This window comes from Podarcis pityusensis (assembly GCF_964106645.2).
Source record: "Podarcis pityusensis genome assembly, chromosome: 10".
Classification (NCBI taxonomy): domain Eukaryota; kingdom Metazoa; phylum Chordata; class Lepidosauria; order Squamata; family Lacertidae; genus Podarcis; species Podarcis pityusensis.
Genome location: NC_138035.1, coordinates 19,596,088 through 19,619,669, shown reverse-complemented (window position 1 = coordinate 19,619,669; position 23,582 = coordinate 19,596,088). Strand labels below are relative to the sequence as shown.

General features: G+C 42.5%; 2 protein-coding genes across 20 annotated transcripts in view; one reads left to right on the top strand and one right to left on the bottom strand.

The window, feature by feature from the left end:
• Positions 1–550: 550 nt before the first annotated feature.
• On the bottom strand, positions 551–16,777 carry RAD52 (RAD52 homolog, DNA repair protein). Of its 7 annotated transcripts, XM_080971641.1 has the most exons (13): positions 16,551–16,672; positions 13,940–14,028; positions 11,889–11,962; positions 10,943–11,044; positions 9,746–9,839; positions 7,774–7,841; positions 7,173–7,291; positions 7,001–7,076; positions 5,844–6,031; positions 4,062–4,195; positions 2,823–2,900; positions 1,681–1,896; positions 551–1,280 (listed from the first exon to the last, which is right to left on the bottom strand). In XM_080971641.1, the coding sequence occupies exons 3-13, from the start codon at positions 11,958–11,960 to the stop codon at positions 1,219–1,221; spliced, it is 1,209 nt and encodes a 402-aa protein (XP_080827767.1). In that variant the 5' UTR covers positions 11,961–11,962; positions 13,940–14,028; positions 16,551–16,672; the 3' UTR covers positions 551–1,218. The 7 variants fall into 7 exon arrangements, with proteins under 7 accessions (XP_080827767.1, XP_080827768.1, XP_080827766.1 ...); XM_080971642.1 differs by lacking the exons at positions 13,940–14,028; positions 16,551–16,672 and adding an exon at positions 16,684–16,777; XM_080971640.1 differs by lacking the exon at positions 13,940–14,028 and having other exon boundaries at positions 16,551–16,677.
• Positions 16,778–16,925: 148 nt separating this feature from the next.
• The window catches only part of ERC1 (ELKS/RAB6-interacting/CAST family member 1), a 161,261-nt gene continuing 154,604 nt past the window's right edge, over positions 16,926–23,582 (top strand). For 2 of the 13 annotated variants that reach the window (XM_080971581.1, XM_080971580.1), the window contains exon 1: positions 17,131–17,391. The gene's annotated coding sequence lies outside the window, so the exon portion shown is untranslated. Of the gene's footprint in view, positions 17,000–17,130; positions 17,392–18,070; positions 18,185–23,582 lie in introns of those variants that run through there. The other 11 variants (XM_080971584.1, XM_080971585.1, XM_080971582.1 and 8 more) reach the window with 10 other exon arrangements.

The window sequence follows — 23,582 nt, the reverse complement described above, 5'->3', positions numbered from 1 at the left end:
AATACCTGAAAATTTATTATTTGGTTTCTGAGACTTCTACTTTTTGAAAAGATCTTTCCACAGATAACACTTCCATAATAGAAATCTAAAATGGGCAATTTGGTAGTAATCAATTTACACTGTGAGGTCGTGCCAGTAAACCACCTAAGATTGTTGATGTTGACACATTAAGTGTTTTGTTGGCCTTGCCTCATTAAATTTAAATAATTTCCTTTTACCAAAACACACTGCAGAAAAAATGATAGTCCTAATTACCCAGAGAAGTCCTCCAGCCACATATATAACTTATAAACTGTATATGCCAAAATACAGCATCTTTCCTCTACTATTGACTGGTTCTAAGGAGGAAGATTCAACCCAGGCAGCAACCATTTTGCACAGTGATTCCAGTTGTGGCCCACACTAGCGCCAGCAGAACATTCATAGGCCGCCCCATTCCGGGTCCAAAAGGACCCGGGCGTTAGCAGTCACACATCAATTGGATGCATGCAAAATGGCCGTCGCTTGTGTATCAATTCCGAACCTCTTTAGTAAGCTTCGTGTCCAACTATTAGCCTCCAACATTTTTCTTTATTTGAAAGAGAACAAGGGAAAAATGATAAAAGTGTATGTGTGGCTGGCTTCAGTGTTCATACAGTGGGACATCAAATCTCACAGCTTTTCTGAATGAAAAGCTTTAATTTAACCACTTTAATAAGCAGGATTCACATTGCATAATTAACACACTGGCATCCTAGCCTTAAAAAACTTTTCATTCCACAAAAGTAAATTATTATTACTGTTACACGAAACTTGTATCAAGAGTACATTTTTAAAAAGCTGTTACATTCCTTTAGCTTTGGTTCTATTTTTTTCCTGAGGGCAGGGCAAATAGTACAAAAAATAGTTTGCCTTGCTTTACAAGATGCACCCTTGTTAAAATGGATTTCTTCCTATTACAATAAAGGGAGTTAAGAATAAAGCAATGTTTTGTTTTTGGATATGGAATTACATCTGTTAACGGGATAAAATACTGGTATTCTTTTCTGGAGATACAGTTGATGGAAAGCAATGTTTAAAACTTTCAAATTCTGAAAAATCATGAGAACAACCTTTTTCCTGTTTAGTGCCTGATATAGTGAGGTCTGAAGAATATTCTCCATTCTGAAACTTCCGAGTGCAAATTGCATTCTGAAACCTGAACAGATAAAGCACCACAGTCAAGTCATTCATCTTCTGCTATGCAGGCTCCAGCCTTCTCTTCTTCATCCCCTGGCTCCTTCTGTATGGGCTGCACTCAGCTGAAACAGGAAACAATTGTATGTAGGAGAACTTTCTTTACAAGTCTCTTACACAACTGAGATATTACCTACTTTTGTTCTCTCTCTTCAAGAGACCATTTCTCCGAACAGTTTGCAAAGCCTGAACTTAGAACCGCATCTTAAAACACCTTTACTTCAACGCAAGTTGCAGGAACCTTGGAGGAAGCTTTGAGACCGAAAGCACCAAAAAAGTAGCAAGAAATCTTTCACCGCTCGTTGCTGGGCACCGCAAGATTCAGAGGTAGCATAGATGATTTGCAATTTGAGTGTGCTAAGCTAAAATAGATATACATGCTTGCCCCATTGTCTACAAACCACCACCCTATATTACCCAGTCTCTACTGCTGTCTACATTTGCTTCTCCACCTCTTAAACTTACCTGATATGTGAGGTCGAGGGCTAGTAGAGGGATGCTGTGGTGCAGGTTTTGCACAGGGCCTCTGGTTATTTATTTTTTGTGGCGTTCTGCTGCGTGTCATCATGTCATACTGCCCACAAGGTGTGCCTGGGTGTTGGGCTGGCCCAGCTGCCGTGCTGTGATTGGTAACACTAAGGTCCGTGGCCTCCAAAGGTAAGTCCCAAAGCTCAGGGTCATCTGGAAGAAATGGAATATTAACAGTGAAGGGTCAGCTGCTGACCATTCCGTTCCACGTCTTGACTGCCACTGGATTAAAACTGTAACGGGGTGGAACTAGACATTGTGTCAGCAAACCACAAAATCCCAAGCTTGGGTTTTGCAATGACACAGGAACACACCGGGGTGTGTGTGTGTGTGTGCTTGTTTCTCCTGTGCCCAGTGATTTTGCCTTACAAAGGGCCTCCATCCGTTTCTCCTCTCAGATGGAGGAAGGAGAATCTAGAAAAAGGATGCACATTTCTTCGTGTGTCCTGCACTAACTGTTGCCTGAAATGCTACAAGAATGTGAACCAGCCACAGGCATTAAGTTACAGCAAGACTTACTAAAACACACATTGTGTGGGGCTGTTTTTGGAAGCTGTAGTTCTTATAGAATGTGGCTACCAGTTGCTCATGGGAGCCAACGGATCAGAGCATATAACACTGACTATATCAGCTGGCCTGGTTCCTACTGCATTTGGGGAGCTAAAGTGGTTATTATGTTTAAAGCTGTAAACGACTTGGGACCAGATAGTAAGATAAACTGCAGAGGCTCTTCCTGCAGATCTGCTGGTAAGGACTTCAAGTCTGGTGGGCACAAGAGATGGGGTTTTTCCAGTGGCAGACCAATCACCATGGATCTCCTCCCCAGAGGTGGTGCATTTTGTTTTCTGCTTTTGAACAGGTTTTAAAGACTTGGCTGTTGTAATTGAACAATCATAGAATCACAGAGTTGGAAGGGACCACAAGGGTCATCTAGTCCAACCCCTGACTGCAGGAATCTTTTGCCCCACTTGGGACTCGAACCCACGACCCTGAGATTCTTATTTGTGACCCATATTAATAGCTTGTTTCCCTGAAAAGATGGTATAAAATACCTAAAAGTACCAACAACCCTCACCCACCTGCAAGGAACTCCTCTTCCACAGCTGGTTCCAGCTGTGCTGAAGTGCTGTGCTTAATAGCAGGAAGAGCACATGCTTCTGGACAAGATAAAAGAGAAGCTTAATGTTACTGAGATTAGTGGAAGAGTACATCTTTCTCTGGATTTAGACTATTTGCATAGAAATGATGCATAAGCTGTCTTCCTAGGCTGATAGGGGGTGGGGAAGAGACAGGATAGTGGTGGTTTGGGCTTTATTGATAATGGAACAAATAATATTCTTCACAAGAGCTGTCCCACGTCACGGGGACAAAAAAGGACTTGCCTAAATGACCCAGCATGAATAAGCTATTAATTTCCATTTTGTCCAAGGAATGCCAACATATCTGAATTTGGCTCAGTATGAAGAAAGATGGTTATTCCAGCTATTAATAACAACAGATAGGTGTTATTATTAATATGCTCTAACCTAGCCTGGACCCAGACTGATATACCAGCTGCTCTCCCCATCTCCATCACAAATCTGACTGCTGCACTCTTCTGCCATCTTAGTTGGGACTTACAGATGAATTGGGCTTATGGACACCAACATTTAAAACAAGTCCCTAATCTGACAATCACCTTATTAATGGGTTTTATTAATATTGCTACTTACTTTTATAGGTTGGGTCAAGGCACTATTTTTCAAAAATATATTAGGCCTGCCTGCTGATTATATAATTTTTTGCTGATTTGAGTTAACTGATGGATTAAATAATTATATCTACATTTTAGGAAACCTTCAATAATAGGTGCCATTTTCACAATGCTAAATGAAGTGAGACGTAACTACTTAACAAACAAAAGTTGACACCAGCATTGGAAGGAAATATCTTCTTTAACACATTCAGCGACATGGGACAGAAAAGTTTCTGCTGCCATTTATTTTGCCAGGAAAATTCAATCTCTAAAAATGCAGCACTGCATAAAAATTAATGAATGGATAAAATTACAAGTCAAATGAGATAGTTTGAAAAATGTAACCCACCTCTCCTCAGATGCTAGTCAAAGCAGCAACAGCAGATTAAAGTTTGGGTTAAGCCCTCATTTTGACCTCTTTAAAGAGAGTCATATCAAGGACAAACACACTTGTTCAACATCTCACTTTCAACTCTTACATTAACACGGCAGGAAAGAATTAGCCCTGTTTCTTAGGCACTTCATCTGCCCATTCTGAGCTTCTTTGCAGTGCAGCGGATACAGGTTCTAACTAGCATTTTACCTTGACCTCTAGGTTCACAAGCTGGAGTAGTTGACTGGATTTGCTGTTTCTTCTGCATCTGCTGTCTGAACTGCTGCTGAAGTTGTTTCTGCCGCAACTTCCGGTGGTATGTTGCATCACACAGCGAGACCTCACTACAAGAGAATACAGGAAGAAGAGGGAAAGTTACCACTAAATTCCCCATTTCATAACCATACTTGCTCAGAGTAGACAATATAAGCAGGGTGGGGGGGTGACACTTTAGTATATATGGCAATAGCCCAGGGCCGTGTAACTATATTCACATGTAATTTGCATAATTTATTCAACTACAGACCTTCTCTTGCCTCAGATTTCCTATTCTGTCTACTTGCAAGCATTCAGTGGTCCATAAAGCAATCCATAAAGGAAGACTTTATCCTACAAGACTTGGCCTAAGATTATACTAGGAGGTACTTCTCACAAACCAATCTTTCTCTTTCCATCTCAGTGAATGAACACTAGTTTATAGTCTGCCCTGACTTTTAAAAAATTGTTCAGGGAAGAATTGAGATTAAACCTGTGGTCTGCAGGTTGTACTCAAAGGAACCCTGAGCCAATCCTACAGTTGTGTATCTGAAGGAAAGTTTATTACTTCCATTGCTCTCAGGAACACATACCGGCATGTACTAAGCAAAGTTCTTGTACGCATAGCAGGCCTCATTCATTGGGGAGTCCTCCTAGCCCACCATGGCAAAATCCTACTAAAGAGTTTCATTGCAGGTCAAAGTAGAAAGAACTGGTGGCTGTCTCCCTTCCAAGGTCCTTGATGTGTCAAGGACCACCTTCATTTAGACTGCAGATTGCAACATCTGGAAGGAATCTTCAACTCAGTACAAGCCCAAGGTCTTTATTCCTGAGCAAGGATACAGAAGCTGCCTTGGCTCCCGAGCACAAGATAGTTGCACAGACCTGGTACCCTGATGCATTTCTTCAAAGAATATGCTACTTCATGGGCTATTTAAGTCTCCAGTGTGCTGCACAGAGAAGTCACCTGTTCATCCCTGCACAGAATTTAAGTTTTTTTGCATCTGTAGATGCAGCCTTTAGTCAAAGGTTGCTTCAATGTACGCTGCTAGCCAGAATTCTGATCTCTCTCCCTCCCTGGGCATTTGGAGCACTGCTTTGTTAAGCTCCTGGGTTAGAGACCACTAGATGGTGACAAGTTGGAAGAACAGAAAAAAATTGCACACCTCCATTGAAGATTATTTTCCTTACTTGCCAGGTTTCTTCAGGTCTGGATTCTGGCATGGAAATTAGGCCATGGGTTAGGTGCCAATGTGCTTCTCTTATTCTCACTGTGTTGTCAGGGTCTGGTTTGAGGAAGAAAGTGGGAAGCATTTCCTAGCCCTAGCCACATTTCCTAGCCAAATGTGTTCTTCTAGGGAAAAGAGCCTGCCTCCCGGTGGACAGGGAGGAAAGAATCTCAGTATTATGGACTACTGTCTGGCAAAAAACTAGAATTCATGAAGGTAAGCAAAATTCTCCATTTTTTGCTCTAGAATATACAAAGCATTAGCAATTAAGACTACAGTATGTTCACAATTTAAGCAGAGGTTATGTTCCAAGGAGTCAAAACATACTGGGTTAAATGGTGGGTGGGATTACCAAAGTCTTTTTTGCCCCAACCAGCCAGCCACTCTTTTTTTCATTGCTTTTATTTATTTTTGCCAAGCGAGTAAAGCTGAACAGGCACAAGTTAAATGTGCATAAGTTGTGGGCTTACTGTATAAGCTTACGTATCTAGTGTATTAGATCTCCAACCTGCTTTGCTGATCTTGTTCAGAAGTACTCAAAGAAGACTCTAACTGCTCAGTTTTGACAGGAGTCGCTGTAGAAAACTGCTGGTGGTCTTCTCTTGTCTTCTTCAAGCAGCTATTGTATCTTGCCTTTTCTATAGCAGGCTCAAAATCCTGTCTTTTAGCATTGCTCAAATCAAAATCTGGGGGCATCTAGTAATAGGAATAAAACAAACAGCCTTTCAGTAGCTACAAAACTTCAGAATGTAATGGAAACATTTCACAGACTCATCTGTCATGTTGCCCAGGAGACAAATTGCTTTCCTGGAACACTTTGCCTGTTCACAACCAAGTTTCGACATGGTGCTGTGAACTCAACCAATGTGGTTATTTCTCTAATTTAGTGGAGATTTGTCATGTTTAGTAACCAACACCAACTCTGTCAACATATACTTTGTGGATCAGCTTTGTTTCCTTGCAATTCTCTGTGATGTTGATTTCCCTCCCCTCTTAAAGCAACCTAGGTGTTATTTTAAAACAGACGTAGAAAGAACAAATGAAGAAAACTGCAGGTTAACAGCCTGGGAGTGCTGTAGAAATCAGTAAACACGACAATTTCAGCCTATCTGCAGCTTTCAATCCAGCACAGCCAAGAGCATACTCTGCCTTCTTTGATGGAATGCCAATTTAGGTGACACAGACTATGGGCTGCAGTCAGCAAGGAATACTGTAGATGTATGAAGGGTGGGTTGACCAGAATGCAGCAGCTTAAATGATGATTCACTGGGGTGGGGTGGTTGTAGAAGAGCCCAGTTAGTAAAAAAAGAACAACATAGTAAGCTCTGATTTTCAGTGTTCATTGGACGGTACTATAATTTTCTGCTTGCTCCTGAACAGCTCTGACTGGAAAGTGAAAACACACACATGAAAAATTATTGAGTGTTTTGAAGCAGAAAAAGTGTAAGCAAAGACACACACAGTAGAGATATGGTGCGTCAGAAAATAATCAGAATAATTTTCAACTGGAATATCCAGGCAATGAAATTACCTGTTCAAAAAGAATGTACTGTTGCATGGCAGAATAAAGAATGGAGCCTGTCTTGTCTGTATCATCTATACTCAAAGCAGAATTTGGCATTTTTACTGCAGAATTCTAGTTTTTGGAAGTCCCAAGTAACACACCTGGCGAGGAAGCTTATTCACTGATCGCAAGTAGTCTTTGTCCAGGATGCAATTCCCAAGAGCATTACCAAAGCACCTGAGAAAGGACGAGAGTTAGTCCTCTTTTAGAACACAGTTCCCCTTTTTCATTGCTTTCAGGCTAGCAAAATGTCTTCTGTTGATTGCCACTTACTTCAGTGCCCTCTTCAGTCCATCTGTAACAGCTTCCTTCCTTGCTTTTTCTAGGGACAATGCCTTAGACTTCAAGCCTTCACTTACTCCATAGCCAACATCTTCATGGTATGAGCCATCCTGCAATTTAAGAATACACAAGAAAAACAAAATGGCCATTTGGGTTTGACTATAGTCATCCTAATGAACCTTGGTTTGTGGCATAAGCAGGCACTGCAGTACATTCAGTTTTTCTGGAGTCTACAGGGACTCAAGTGACAATCAAACCTGAAATATTATGCTAGGTCAAAGTATTCCAATCTTCCGCCAGATACAGCCTAAAAAATGGAAACCAACAGCATTTGGATACATGCATTGCAGTTTAAGACTTGTCATTGTTTAAAAGCAAATGCGTAAGTCAGGATTTTTTCCTACAGTATTTTATTTCATCTTAAAAAACAGGTGTGTATTTTGACCAGTAACGGGTCTAATAAATATGCATTTTTGTTCGACAGGAAGTAACACCAACAGTCATATTGTTATGTACCTTTTGCATACTGTTCACTTTACTTTCAGGGCTCTGAAAAACCAGCACCACCAACATATCTCCCCACCCCATTTACCTTAAGTTGGACTTTCACAAAGGCACAGACCCCCACATAGAACTTGCCATTATTAAGATCCACAAAATCTGTGAAGAGCAGAAACAAAAAACAAAAACATTTACTCTAACATAGGGAGCCGGATGATTGGTCTGCCTATCATTACTGTGCACTGGTAGCTAGGCAGTTGTAAAGAGATGTAGGAGAAAATATAGGAAATTTAGAATATGGTCACAACACTATTGGCATGGATGCAAATGTTTGTCAAAGAAATTAACCAGAAAGGATACAGAGATATTTCCCAAGCAGAATGTTGGTTTCTGAACTAGAGGCTTCTGAGGATAATGTTCAGATAAAAGAGTACATGGACCCGAAAATTACCCTTAAGACATTACTGCATTATTGACCTTAGTGAATGGTCAATGGAATGGAATGCTGTGGACCCCATTTATTTTTATTTCAGCAGAGCATTTGACAAAGCTCATCATGATCTTTTATTAGCAGACTCGTTGAATGTGTACTGATAAATAACGCTGGATTCAGAGCTGGTTAGAAGCCATACTCAGAAGGGTGTTCATCAATGGCTTCTCATCAAACTGGATGAATGATTTGAGTGAGGTGATGTAGGGCTCTGGGACTCTTCAACATCTGATCAATGATTTAAATGAAGGTGTGGAGGGAATGCTAACCTATTTGCAGAAGACACAAAGCTGCAATAGATCACTAATGCCTTAGCAAACAGGAGTAAAAATCAGAATGAACTTGGTAGCTTTGGCCCAGCTCCCCATTGTTACAATATGAAAGGATATTTTATTTTTTTAATGCAGAGAATGCTACCAATTTCTAGGAGGGGATTAAGGTTTTGTATGCGATGGAATAAAAAAGTGAAATATTCATTAGCAAAGCAGGTAAGAGTAATGTCAGGGATCACAACAGGTTTCAAAATATGAGTGTGCAGACTGGATCTTTTTCCGAAACACTTTTTACAGGAAAATCTATCCATACAGAAAACAAGGTTATAATGAAGTATAACTTATAGCTTATAGTATTGGGCTTTCGCTCCCTTTTGCCTTTCTGACAGCTCTGTAGTTTTTGTTACCTAATATCATTTCAGATCCTTAAGGTGATCTAGGTGAAGTTTTTGAGATGAGGGTTCTGTTCTTCCAATTGTTGTTACTAAGCTGAAAGACTTAAGTGTCTCCCCTCTGCCTTTTCCATTCAACCTCCTGTTGCTAGGCCACAAAAGTCCTCCCTCAACACAACAGATCTTTTGAGGATGAGACAGCTGCAGCCATAATTTTGGGAGACGTTTCCCCCGCCTGTACAGGATTGCAGTTTTCAGCTAATTTTATTTATTTATTTAATGAAAACTGTTTACTGCTAGGGCAAGGATTCTTTTTTCTATATGTATTCACTGTACAACTGACAATACACTGAATTCTGAAATTTAGGGGGAAACCACTTTAATATGTTGTCAAGGTTACCCCATGCCAACTCATGCTGTGCCCCCCCCCACTGCCATGGAAAATTCTGCTTCCAGGTAGCATGTGAGAAGACCCTTTCTCAAGATCTAGAAACTCGTGAGCATATTGTGTTGCATCTAGCAGAGGTGCTCTGTTCATAGAAAACTCTGAATACTAGCTGAGGATTCCATGAATGAATGGGGCAGGGCACAAGGTTCTCACCAGTTCTCATTTATGCTTTCCATGCCACTTCCTACATAACTCTTGGCGGGGGGGACCCCTCTCCTCTAGAGCAGGTTTTTGAGGAAAGCAGGAGTTGAAGGAGGAATCAGAAAAAATGCTTTCTCCACTTTCTATTCATGAAAGCTGCTGCTGGATCAAAAACTTCCTTAAGTGGAACAATGCCGTAATTTGTACCCGACTGCTTATTGTTTCACTCTGCTAGGATAGTCTTTTGCACAAGAACATTTTGATAACTTATAGAACCTGCAGCATGAAGCAGCTGGAAGAAGCTTAAAATTGGTTCTCACCGACATTCTGCTGAGTGACAGAATGAGCCCAGCCATTGTAGCCAAACATCTCATTGGCCAGACTGATGACTCTGTGTCCTTCAATGTAGCAAACCTGAAAGTAGAAAGTAGAAAGAAAGGACAAAAGTGACAAAAATCCTTCTTGGTCAGTCTTAATCTCATTAAATTATTGCAGAAGCTACATCTACTTGCAACATGGCTTCCAGGCACTGTGTCAGACCAAGAATCATATCAAAAGAAAATTGGAACACACAATATACCAGCACCTAGTATTTATAAGTGTGTTCCACATTACAGTACCAAACAGCTAACCAAAATTAATTGTTCTGAGTTTTAAATTGATAATAATTTATTAAATTTTCAGCTGGAGAATGCTTGCACAAGGCAGTGGTATGGAGCACTTGCAAGGGAGATGGGCAAGGAAGCATTGAGCATCATGTTCAAAATTCTAGAGTTTATGATTCAGTAGCATAGCACACCAGATTTTCAGCACATTTGTTTTGAAATTATGAAGGCTATTACATGTGAAAAGAATCCTACACCCCAGGTCTGCCCCATACTGCACTTATTTCTCTAAATCCCTGGCCAGCAATGGGAGAGTCGCTTTGAGGAAAGGTAGTGGGCCAGGACTGTCCACCTCTCCAAACTGGAGTGCCAGAAAGTACTATCATTAACAAATGCTGATCCCTCTGTGGACACCAGATTTGCCTCTGACTTGGAAGATTGCAGCTTTCAGCAAGCACCACTTGCGGATAACCCTACACCAGGCATGCCCAACAGGTTGATCGCGATTTACTGGTAGATTCGTAGATTCCTGAGAGGCTTTGGCACATTGCAGTCGAACACTGGGTCTCTTTCCTTAGCATTGGTAAAACAGAATCCGGCCCCGCCCCTCCCTTCAAGCTTAGGCTTGAATTCTCAAAAACCGTGGCTTTCCTCCTCCCTAAAAAAAGCTCAAGAACTTTGACCTGAATCCCCCCAAAAACAGGGGTAGATCATTGCCAGTATTTAATTCTGTGAGTAGATCGCAGTCTCTTGGGAGCTGGCCACCCCTGCCCTACACTATGGTGCTCCTCCTGAGAAAGCAAGGGCATAGGAAACTGCTGCCCAAAAGGATTCAGGGAAATATGCACTACCAACAGGCAATGAGTAATTTTCAATATCAAGTAAATAAAAACTGTGTACACACTTTTGTACCTTCTGTCCTCCTCCAGCTTGCCGGCTACTGATGTATTCTGGGCCCAATCTCTGTCGCAGGGCAGCCTGGACGGCCTGGTACTCATCTGCTGTATACTGACACTTAAGCAAACCACACACACAATCATGGAAAGATCTAGCATATTTATAACTAATTTCTTCCCCTTTCTTGCAACTGGTTTAGTTCAATCAGTCCCATTCCCCCACAAGAACTTTTAATCTAGTTATACTCTGAAAGCTATATCCAAAAGTAAATATTGTACCTCACAGGGTAGCTCCTTCATTATGATAATACCATGAATTGTTTAAAATGGTAACTACTCCATTGCATTAGTTCCCCCAAGTTCCCCTCTGAGTGCTCTTAAGTATAATTCAGCCAAATCAGAAAGAAATCTGAGCTGGTATATATTTTCCCAGTACTTGTCACCAAACACCAACTGAATTAAATAGTAATAACTCTTGCGTTGTAGTGTGAGATAAATACCAGCAAAAAGAGTGCAAAGAAATATTAAGAGTATCTCAACAGATTTTGGATTTCCAGCTACTCTCTAGGGAAATGGTTTTTATACAAAAACAAATCTGCTTTCTGCTCTAAAAAGGAGTACTTTTTATATTCAAAACACATTGGGATCTTTTCATAAAGATGGCTTTGTATCATATTTTGGATCTGATCCATGTTTCTTCTGCCTATGTAGAGCTTAAACCAACTACAGTTCCCCAACTTTGGACGTAACAGGGAACTGTGGTTTATTTAAAAGAAGCATCTAACCCCTTCTCCATGCCCAGGGTAGGAAGCATAAGAAACCAAGGTTTGTGCAGATTCACTCACATACTTTGAAGCTATGGTTTCCCATTATGTCTCAACTGGGCTGTTATCCATAGTAGATTTTGCATTGAAGCCCCACCAGAAAATCTCACACAAATCTGAAGGTGATGGTAAACTGACCTGTCCAAACCACATACTGGAGTTAGCATTGCTGCTGCTGATTCCATTTCTTGTCAGTTCTGTTCCAGACATTCCTAAAAGAAAGTTATACGAATGTCAATATATATGATCAAAATAGAAACAGTTATTTACCAATTTTTAATAATGATATTAAAGACCGTATAGTTCGTAATAATCATATTAAGGTCTGTATAGTTAAACCTATGGTTTTCCCAGTAGTGATGTATGGAAGTGAGAGCTGGACCATAAAGAAGGCTGATCGCCAAAGAATTGATGCTTTTGAATTATGGTGTTGGAGGAGACTCTTGAGAGTCCCATGGACTGCAAGATCATCAAACCTATCCATTCTTCAGGAAATTAGCCCTGAGTGCTCACTGGAAGGACAGATCCTGAAGCTGAGGCTCCAATACTTTGGCCACCTCATGAGAAGAGAAGACTCCCTGGAAAAGACCCTGATGTTGGGAAAGATGGAGGGCACAAGGAGAAGGGAACGACAGAGGACGAGATGGTTGGATAGTGTTCTCGAAGCTACCAGCATGAGTTTGACGAAACTGCAGGAGGCAGTGGAAGACAGGAGTGCCTGGTGTGCTCTGGTCCATGGGGTCACGAAGAGTCGGACACGACTAAATGACTAAACAACAACAACCCCATTGTGAGTAGGCAGGACAGGATACTCAGTAGCAGGAGTATCAAACAAGTTTTGCTCTTACACCCCCCAAATGTTCTTTATGTGTCTAAATGGGAGTAAGGAGTAAATGACAGCTATTCGCTTCTACATGAGATGTGAAAATAAGAATGTATATATAAGAGCATATAAAAAGGGATAAATACACTCAGGGATACCCTGGAAACCTGTCTTTCCGTCTTGTTGCCATCCCATCTTAGATCCTGTCCCTCTTCTCAGCTCCAACCCCTATGCAGCTCTGCATCCTCTGCTGCTCAGCAATTTCTGATGTTTAGCTGTGGGGGATCTTGGAAAGTCTGTAACCTCATATGCCTGCACTACTCAGCAGGAAATAATTGTGCAGTGAGGGAAGAGTGGCATGGTTAGAGTTCAGCTCACGACAGAGTTAGAAAACTCTCTTCCTCCATTAGCAGCTTGCTGTGTTTTCACACTGTGCACGGAGAGAACTCCCTTTCTCAGTGGCTATCAAGGCAGAATTATCCTGAATTTGTGTGAACTGGAGGTGAAGTGTGTAAATGCGTTCATTTGTGTGGATCTGTGTGGCTTTGGCTCTGCACTCCAATGGAAGGTTACCCATGAAGGAATGCAGTCTTTTGATTGAAAACAGTCAAAACCTCTCAGCTAGTGTGTATGTGTGTGTGTGTGAGAGAGAGAGAGAGAGAGAGAGAGAGAGAATCAGCAAATGTTATCTGCTTTAAACATGAAAAGACTCGGGGTACAGGACTATAAGTGGGCTTCCCATAGACATCTGGTTGGCCACTTTGAGTACAGAATGCTTGGACCATATGGGTGACAGGCTTGATCCAGCATGCTCTTCTTGTGTTCTCCTTTTTCTGCCAAGTGCTATTCTCTTAAACACCAGCATTTTCCTCTCATTAATGACACATCACAGCTATCATTAGAATGTGCTAGCATTTTTAATTTTGGAAATGTCAACCCCGCTTCCTTAGTTTTTGGGTTTTTACTACGAAATGTGCTTTTTTAGCATTCTGCAAGCTTTATTATTCCAAATGCAACAACTTTTCACAGACCCCCTATGTTTTTTGTCAAAACTTTTTACCATATTAAATGACAGAAATACAGGTAAGATGTTAATCTTTTCCCATTCAGAATTATCATTATAAGTAACTTGTATGCATTTAACTTGTGTGCATTCAGCTTTCCATGCTTGGTAAAAAGATTTTTTTTTAATTAAAAAGGGGGCAGCCATCCAGGAAAAAAAGCTTTGGCAATCCCATCCACAACTGAACCCAAAATGTTTTGAGTGTATGCAATTTGGCTTGGAATGTAACCCCAGTGTAAATCAAGAGTCACCTGTAATTTGACCCATTCATTCAATTAGTGGCAAAAGAGGCTGATGACCCACCACTTTAAATTGTAAATGGCTGAGATCCTGGCCTGTCATGCTTCACTTCTGTCTCAAAGCAGCCCTATGGGAAAACTGCTGATGAGGATCTGTGGGGTACAAAATATTAAACAAACTGCAGAGGTAACCAGTGAGCTTCCAGATTCAATTCAATACGCTGACACAATCACAGCTTGCTTTGTGGAGTAACTATCCCCATGAATCCCTATGTTGGCTGTAATCATTAGATTAAGCCTTACTCATATTCCCATTACAGCAAGTGAAACAATCTGCAACAAGGAGGAGTTTCTCTGCAACCACCCACAAGATTGGAAGAAATCCCAAAGATAGATCAAAACTATGTGTTGGCATACTGAACGTGTTTTATTATTTTATTTAAAATATGTAGTGCACCTTTTCCCAAGGTGCCTTGCAATCAAAGTAAATTCAAACACAATGCTTATCTATGGGTTGGCAGCTAAGATTAATATGATGACCTGGGGGGTTGAAGATTTTATTGGTAGGCGTGGAAATTTTCCATGAAGCTTACCAAATCTGAATTGTTGTTATACTTCTATATTATGTTGCTTTAGATGTTTTTATTCTTACGCAAAATGCTTTGACATAAGGAAAGTAGGTATACAATTGTGTTAAATAAATATATTCTTCAATAAGAAAAATTTAGCTGAGGATTTCCTACTGATGGGAATTTAAAAGCTCCTTGAATAATCACTTGGGTCATTTCCCAGAACTGACTAATAAAAGCTGCTGGCTGAAAATTTATGATGGAGCGCAGTATCTTTACACTTGCATTTCCAGTAGTCATTATTTCAGAAGTCACCAGTCTAACGGGAAACATGGTACTCTTTAAAGCAGAAGCCATCAGTTATATTACTTATGGGATAACCATAGCTTTATTTTAAACAAAGACAGTGTTGAAGCCATTAACTGAAAAGCTGTGATCTCTTTTCCCCATAGCTCACGACTTAGTTCACTTCTGCCACTTGCACTGCTTTTCTAATCTTTGGCTGTAGGTTTGGCTAATGTGGGTGAATCTTTTGCATGATAAGGTAAGAGACTAATAGAACAATTGAAACTCTCAATCCACTGTGGTTCACCATCTTCCATCCCACTGCTGACAGGGAAGTCACCCTGTTGAAAAGTGTTCCAATGTCCCTGCCCCCCCCCCCAAAAAAACAATATGCATAAGCTATCACCCACAACCAAGCGTGCCAACTTGAATAAATTATGGGGGTGGGGGCCAGGTAAGCCCCACCCCACATAACTGACATTGCGAACACACACCATTTGAATGGCAATGGCTATCAACTTGGGGGGCTAGCCCCCTCAAATATTTTGTTGGTGGGAGTGTCAAAGGGACATCAGTCCCTAGGAGTTGGCTCCTATGCCCACAACATCTCCAGCAGAGGTAGCCAGAAGAAACCCATGAAATGTGAGGGCAACGGGCCAGATGCAGACCTCTTTGCTGCATCAGTCTGGGAGTGACAAAAACCACTCATACATCAACTCATCTCACACTCATTGCCAAGCATGCTCAGATAACATATCCGGTATTCTGTCTAACCACTGCTAATTGGAGTTAAACAATGTAAAGGGACCCCTGACCATTAGGCCCAGTCGTGACTGACTCTGGGGTTGCGGCACTCATCTCGCTTTATTGGCCGAGGGAGCCGGCGTACAGCTTCCGGGTCATGTGGCCAGCATGACTAAGCCGCTTCTGGCGAACCAGAGCAGCACACGGAAACGCCGGAGTTAAACAAACCAAGTAATAATATACCACCATAAACTGAAGTAGTAGGAATACTACAGACTAGCTATGAGAATAATTAAGATTACATAATTCCCTCTTGGGAGGCTTCAGCTAAATGCATAGTTGTTGGCATCTGTCTGTCTGGAGAGACAATGGAGTGTGCCTCCAGGGATGAAGTCAAACCACTGCATTATGCATAAACACATAGCTGAGATAATTTCATAATGGTTGTAACCATATATAACTCTGGACATTCTCCTTACCACAAACCTACTTTTAAATTAGAGAGAGAGAGTTATATTCCTTATAGATCTGTGTTTTTAACATTGATTTATACGGTTGAGTTGCATATGTTTGTTAATAATTGTTGTAAACTTCGCTAGAGGGGAGGAATTATAATAATGCTTAATTGTTTTTTTAATGATTTCCCTCCCCCAATGTTTTTAACTGTTCCTATTTTATCTGCAAGCCGCTTTGAGTCCTTGTCAGGGGGGAAAAGGCGGGTTGTAAATAAATATATAATTTTTAAAAAAACGTATTTGCATTGACTTGCAGAGCAGGGTTATCTCTTAAGCCCCCTACCCCACAAACTCGCGGCGGGGCCGAATATTAATCGACCCCACCCTCAAAGAGGCCACATTTCCCGGGGCCCCATGAGACGATTTTCCTCTCGGAAACACCAACGAAGGTTCGCCCTGATCAACGCGGCTTTACAATTTCGGGCGTCTAAGACAGAAAGAAGGCAGGAGAGAGAGCCTCTTACGGGGGGCCGGGAAGGGCAAAGGCGCGCAGTGAAGGAGTCGGGGAGACCCAACACCCCCCCCTATTGTGTCAACTTGGTGACTTCCGCCCTCCAGTTACCTGCACGTGAACGGCGGGCAACGGCAGCCACCGCAGAACCTCCTCCCAGCGCCAAACCTTCAGTCAGGGGCGCCGCTACGGCAAGCGAACGAAGGCAAACTTCCCGCCCGCGGTGGCCGCGCTTGCGCAATACCTCGCCCTGAGCCCGTGGGAGGAGCCTCTACGTAGCGCGCCCGCGCGAGTCAGAATTGGAGCTGCCCCGCCAGTGGTGTGTGGCGAAGGCGGGGGGGACAGGGGGCCGACCAGGAATCTGGGACGTGTCTGGGAAGAGGCGGCGTGGATTGGCGAGGGGAGGCGGGGACGATATTGGGCAGGCGAGCGCCTATTGGTCAGGGGGAGGGACCGCCGCGCGACTAACGCGATTGGCTTCCGAAAGGCTGGCAGGGAAGGTGGGCGGGGACACGAAGCGCTACGGAGAGCGGAGGGGCCAAGAAGAGGGTCGTGAGCGGGTGAGCTTGTGGTGGTTGGCGGGCGGAGGGAGGGGAGGGGGCGAGTAGGAAGGCTTGTAAGCGGAGCATGCTGGGTGTAGTACGAGTGAATCGATCGATCCCATCGATGGTCGCGTGAGGCGGGCGTGTGAGGGAAGAAGAGGTCTTAAGCGTGTCGCGCGCGCCGGCGAAGACCGAGGGGAGGCAGGGCTCGCGCCAGGGGAGAGGCGGGGCTTGGTGTTCGCCTCGCGCCGGGGGCGCGGGCGGGGAGCTGCTCGCTCGGGTGAGGAGGAGCCGGAGCGCCAGCCGTGAGGGGAGCAGCGGGCGGAGGAAGACCAGCCTGCTTGGTGCCGCCGCCGCCGCCACAGCAGCTGACAGACTGTGGCAGGGAAGCTCAGCCGACCCGGAGGCAGGTCAGAGAACTGGGCCTGTGTGCGGCGTGTGAGGTGAAGCCGACAGTGGTCGAGATGAGGGTCTGTGTCGCTGAGGGAAGGGGGGAAGGTCGGGTGGGGCCTGCCTGCCTGCCTCTGCCGGGCGTGTGGTCATAGTTGGCACCCCTTGACCCGGGGCCTATCAGCTGCTCCACGGAAGCGGGAGGGAGAGGCCCGTCCCCTCCACACGAGCCGGGCATCCACGTTCCGGGAAAAGGTGCTCCATCCAGGATGCCTCCTCTTCCCCGCCCCCCACCCTAAACTGGCTCCGCCGAGGCTCCCTGCCTTGCTCAGAACCGTGGCCTCTCCCTCGACCCCACCCCGTTAGTATGAGGCGGCGGCGGGGAGGTGGACGAGCCCCACCTGTCAGCCTCGTCGGCAACAGCCAGTGAAATAATTTTTTCTTTTGTTAGGGGGAGGATAGCAAAACGGATTTGCGGACATGGGCGCACCTATTGTTGCGGCTTCTCGCCCGGCGCTGCAGCCCTTTTGCACATCCTGACAGCTGATGCTACTCTTCGATAGGTGGCTTGATAAATGTACAGCCGTCTCTCTTATTCACTGCCTCATGTTAGCAACTGTTAACCTTGGGGTGGATGCGAGCATCATCTTTTTCTGTGGCTGGCAGCCCATTAGTGTAACAAGGTGCTCGCTTTTTGTTTCCTTGAGGGGGCTGATGGTTCAAAGCATTGCAAGAATGGCAAGCAAGCAGCCTTCTTGAGGAATTTGGCATGCAATGCATCAAGGTACAGGACCTGAAAATCAAAAATCTCTGGTATGGTGGCAAATTTATCCTTTACTGGAATGGTGTACTAATAAAATATTTTCTGGAGCCTGTGCATAAGATGAGCAAGAGTTTTAAACAGTAGCTTATCTTTCATAATTCCATTTTGTCTTTAACTCTGATTGGATTGTGAAACTCTGCCTTGTTCTGGTAATTCCATCAAATATAATGGGATGGGGCTCATGCTGTGGAGGTAGCAGAAATAGATGGCATTTCCTTGCAGGGGTTGGGATTGGTGATCCCTAGTATCTTCAGTTTTGTTTTGAAAATTCTCAGATGGGTTGGGAAAGATCTGTTTTGAAGTATATGAGTTGTTGCCATTGAAAATAGATTGGCTAGATGAATTATTAACCTACCTCAGTATGTGGCAGTTTTACATATTTAGAAATATTCACCCTTGGTTAGGAAAGTGTATAGTCTGCAAGGTTTGTCCTAATCATCATATAATACAGTTTAAGAAGTATTGCCTAGAATTTGGCATAACTTGTCACTTGAGATCATTTTTGTGCTGTACATGAACTGCTTCTGAGTATTTTAAATGGGCCATTTTAAAATGAAGCAGAATTACAGTCAGTGCAATCTCAAAAGAGACTTCAACACTTTGATTTTGCACAGACTGAGTTAGATGTTGTCAATATAGCATGTTTCTCTGGTATAACTTAACTATTTAGAATAGTTTTTAGGAAAAAAATATAGTGTGTTTCCTTTGGCAAACAACATTTTGATATTTTATTGATTTATTAATGGTTTGCTGAACAAAAAAAAATTTGCTTTTGTATAGCACATAACATTTTTAAATTTAAATTCCAAAATGTTTTAGCTGTTGGTTTGATATGATTTCCTGCCCCTGCTTTTGAGTGATGAAGCCATAAATATTTTTACCACAAATCCATTTTTCTGTAAAGTTGTATTGATTGTATCTTGCAGAGAACATAAGGACATTACTAGTTTTGATTATTCATGATAGAAGACACTGTGGTGCCTAAACATTTCTAGAGGCTGAAGTCTAGAGTGCAAAAAATATTAGAGGTGTTAATTTTTTAAAATTAAACATCCAATAAAATAATAGCATGGTGTTAAAAAGTCATCTACAGCAACAAACACATTTAAAATTTTTTAAAAAGATAATAAATGGGCAAAACTGTTATATTCTGGACTTTGGGAGCCAGAGAAACCCATGTACAGAGTTCTGTCAGTACAGGGAGGGGTGGCTTATTTTTCCCCTCCTATGTCATAATGTCATTGGTGTTCCTCATCCTAAATGTGATTTTTGGTATATTAGTATTATACTGTTCATTCAGTTTGTATCTGCTAGGAATTGATAAAGGTACATGCACTGATAGCCTCTCCGGTGCTGGTTTTGGTATTTTGTTATTTTTGTCTGGTTATTGCTTTGCAGGGATGTGCTTTGCTTTTAGGCATGTTCATCCATTACACAACACAGACTTGACTTCTCCACCCACAGCAATCCATTTTTTAAATAGTGAGTAAGAAGCAAGAATGCCTCTGGAAAGAAGAATCAAGTGACAGGTCTAGTTTGAATACGCCTTGCCTGATTGTGTTTAAGAACAAGCTGACAGTGGCATAATTAAGATGGTATTTTTGTGCACATCCTGAGAGCAAGCAAATACCAGTTTCAGGAGTTAGGAAAGTCAGAATCCTTTTTCCAAGCATCAAGCCCTAAGTTCATGTACCTAACATCTGATGGATAGTATAAGTCAACCTTCACCAGCTGGGCTGGCTGGGGTCAACCAGAGTTGTCAAAAACATCTGGAGGGCATCACATTGGCAAAGGCTGATTTAAGGCAGGCATGTTATCTAGAGCTGATGCAAATGTGTTCCTAGCTCCACTCCAGGAGGTGCACAGAACGTTTGAATAATGAGCACAAGACTGATAGTATTTTGTGATGCGCTTTGAGGGAATGAGGATTTAATCCTTGCACAAACTCTGTAACTTAGGCCAGTGCTATCCACAATTGATCCTCATGTATAATCCAAAACTGTTGGGTGTGCAATGGGGCTAGGCCTCTCTAAATAGGATGGTAGCTTAGTGGTAGAGCACCTGGTTTTCATGTAGAGTGGTGCTCCAGGTTCAGTCCACAGCAGCACCCATCAATATCACCATCTGAAATCCTAGGGGGCCACTGCTAGTCCATGTAGACAATACTGATCTAGATAGATCAGCTATATAAGGCAGCTTTGTCTGTTTCCTGTAGTTTGCATCTGATATGATCTTTTGACTGGAGACTGCTCCTCTACCAGCTCTGATTCTAATGATTTGATTTTGTTTCCTTAAAAAACTTATCCCAGTTGCATAGCATAAATCAGTGAAGTGTGTGTGAAGGAGTGGGAAATCTGGGGAGAGTTGAAGAAAATCATACTGCTTGCAAGTAAGGTAAAGGGACCCCTGACCATTAGGTCCAGTCGTGGCCGACTCTGGGGTTGCGGTGCTCATCTCGCTTTATTGGCCGAGGGAGCCGGTGTACAGCTTCCAGGTCATGTGGCCAGCATAACTAAGCTGCTTCTGGCAAATGCACGGAAACGCTGTTTACCTTCCCACCAGAGCGGTACCTATTTATCTACTTGCACTTTGACGTGCTTTTGAACTGCTTGCAAGTAGTGTGGCTTTTAAAAGTGGGAATTATGCATGCATTTGAATGGAGCATTGAAAGAAGCTACTGCATGATGCCCACAGCAACTGCTCCAGGTTTAAAAGCATATAATGGGGTAACCAGTGTGGTGTCCTCTAGTTATTGGACTACAATACCCATTCATTCCTGATCATTGACCATGTTGCTTGGGGCTGATCGGGGTTGTAGTCTGACAATATCTGGAGGGCACCATGTTGGCTACTCCTGTATATTTCGGAAAATGCTGATAGGGTCACTAGCATTTTGTTGTTGTTGTTGTTGTTGTTGTTGTTGTTGTTGTTGTTGTTCTTGCCCATTTGCCCACAAGTCTCTTTCTAAACATTAAAAGTTCCCAGCCATAACAGTCCCTGAATAGCTTTGCTTCCTATAAGTAGTAAATACAGTAAGTATTTGGTAAAGGTTTAGAAGGAAGACAAGTGAGATAGCTTCTGATTTCTTCTCATGAGGGAAAATAGAAAGCTTTGTGGGATGTTTTAATCTGATAATTTATTGAAGGTCAAGCTATTTTGCAGGGAAAAATGAGCTAAGCTTTGAGGAAAAATGGCTCTGTAGGTCTTACAGCAGGGTGCTGATTTCTTTCAGCCAAAGGGCCTTGTGTCAGGGGTAACAAGCAAGAGGTATTATGCTAGTTTCAGGTCACATTTCTGCTACTCTAAAGGAGGGCAAAGAACAAGCCATAAGTGGACATGGCCTTGTGAGTTCTGAGGACCAGAGAGGCCTGGAGGTATATATTTGGTCCCTATCATTGTCTTACAGTGGTAAGTTTATGTGTAGAACATCTATCAGCACACGGGCAGTTGCCAATCCGTCTGCTTCCTCATATCAACCGTTGAAGAGTACTGTATATCATGTGAATCTGCTTTCTCTCGGAAACTACAAGGGTGGTTTATTTTTTTAAAAAAATGTTGTGACTCTGTCTATAGTTCTGACATTCAGAGTTGTTTTCTATGGTCTGTGGATACTGGGATTTGGAAGGACAGTTTAAAGGACCTGTTACCATGCCCTGGAATTTAAATAAGTGGTGTGCATTGCAAAGGTCACACTTGCATTTCTGTGCAGGAACTGTATCCTCTCACTTCCTAACACCTCTATCAGGGTTGGCAGTTCCATGTCTGACTGTAGTTCCATGTTTTTCTTCTCCATCTTTAAATATATTGTTAGGAGGGCAGAGATTCTTATGTTTCAGCTAGTTTACGTAGCAGTCTTGTAACTTCCAAACACTGTGTATACTTGGTAAAGTAGGGAGACCTGGAATGATGTGAACCAAAATGTAGCAACTCTATAAATGTTGTTGCAACATATATCCAAGGGAAGAATTAAAAAACAACAACCAAAAAACCCTACTTTAATTTAGTTTTGTGGATCTTAAGAAGTTGGTATGACCTCTCTTATTTTGTTTTATGGCAGTTGAAATATATAGCTGTGGTGACAAAAGTAAAAGTGATGTGGCTCAGTGGGGCTTAAGTCATGACTAGCTTGCCCCATTGATTTCAGTAACACTAACTTAGACCCCATTCTTCTACACACTTATCTGGATGTAAGCCCCATTGAACTCAATGGGATATTGAGACTTCATTCTGATCAGGCAGATAAAGAATTGTAATGGCAGTCTAAATCTGACCCAACAGAGTTCCCAGTTTGGCTTGTGAGGCTGTTTCCCCCAAACCACATCTACCTCCTTTCATCTATGATGTCCAGCGAGGAATTTGTGGAGGTGTGGCTGCCAGTGTGTGACTGTAAACCTTAAAGTGTGCTTCGAATTGCGACATTGCTGATTTGCAGTGAGAGCAAGCCAGCTAGGTCAGTTGCACTGAGTTCCCCATGAGGAACTCAGACGTGTAGCCAGCCACTGTAGATTATTGGAGCTTGAACTGAGCGCATTCCAGCCTACCTGTCACAGATGTTTGGCAGCAATGGGGACTGATTAAGATCTGGCCTGTTGAGCCAAAAGGCTTCCCCACCTCTCCCTGGTCTATATCCTTGCTGTGTAGTTTTTGGTGGGGTTTTTTTGGGTTTTTTAAAAGAAAAGATTTGGAATTGTATTGCCTATTGTAATGGTCAGTTTTACTGAATTGGGCCAATTCATTTAAGCAGCGATCAAAATTTCATCCCTATTATATTACAGATCTGATGGGAGGACCTAAATGGTTGTCCCAGATTTTTTTTCTCCCTTTTTTTGCTATGGAATAATTTTTCATTCTCTTACGTAATTATATATTTAGGGATCCCACCCAACCCCCATTTCATCATGGCAGATGGTATGGCACCCACCACTCGTTTTGTTGCTGCTGTCAGGATGTGATTCATTATTAATTTTTTGCCACTGATTTTAAAAATAGGATAGATTATGGAAATACTGAATTTCCTTTTTAAATTCCTTGAAGCAGTAGGAGCCTATATGGCTTTTTGGGGTCTCCTGCTCTTTCCCCACATGCTTTCCCCCTCCCCACATCCTTGGTATAAAGCATGCACAACTCGAGTTTTACCACACAAAATCTGGGGAAGTATGGTGAACTTCCAGAGGAAGTTGGTGATGTTCTCAATTTTAGTGGAACACTGTGATACTGATAAATTTTTACTACTATTCTGAATACCTGGTAGTTTTCTTATTAATTGGTTTAACAGTCAGTCGTCAGTCTGTCTGTACCTGGAGACAATGCAATCAGTGTCATTCCTTTCTTCCCAGTCAACAGATGTTCTGACCTTGTGATGAACTCTTCCACACTTTTTCAGCCATC

Excerpts from the sequence above, each read along its gene's own strand:
- RAD52 (XM_080971642.1), bottom strand. The coding sequence starts at position 11,960 with ATGTCTGGAACAGAACTGACAAGAAATGGAATCAGCAGCAGCAATGCT. Across the intron at positions 11,045-11,888 it reads CCAGTATGTGGTTTGGACAG|TGTCAGTATACAGCAGATGA; the intron begins GTCAGTTTACCA and ends GGTTTGCTTAAG. Across the intron at positions 9,840-10,942 it reads AAGCTGGAGGAGGACAGAAG|GTTTGCTACATTGAAGGACA; the intron begins GTACAAAAGTGT and ends TTCTACTTTCAG.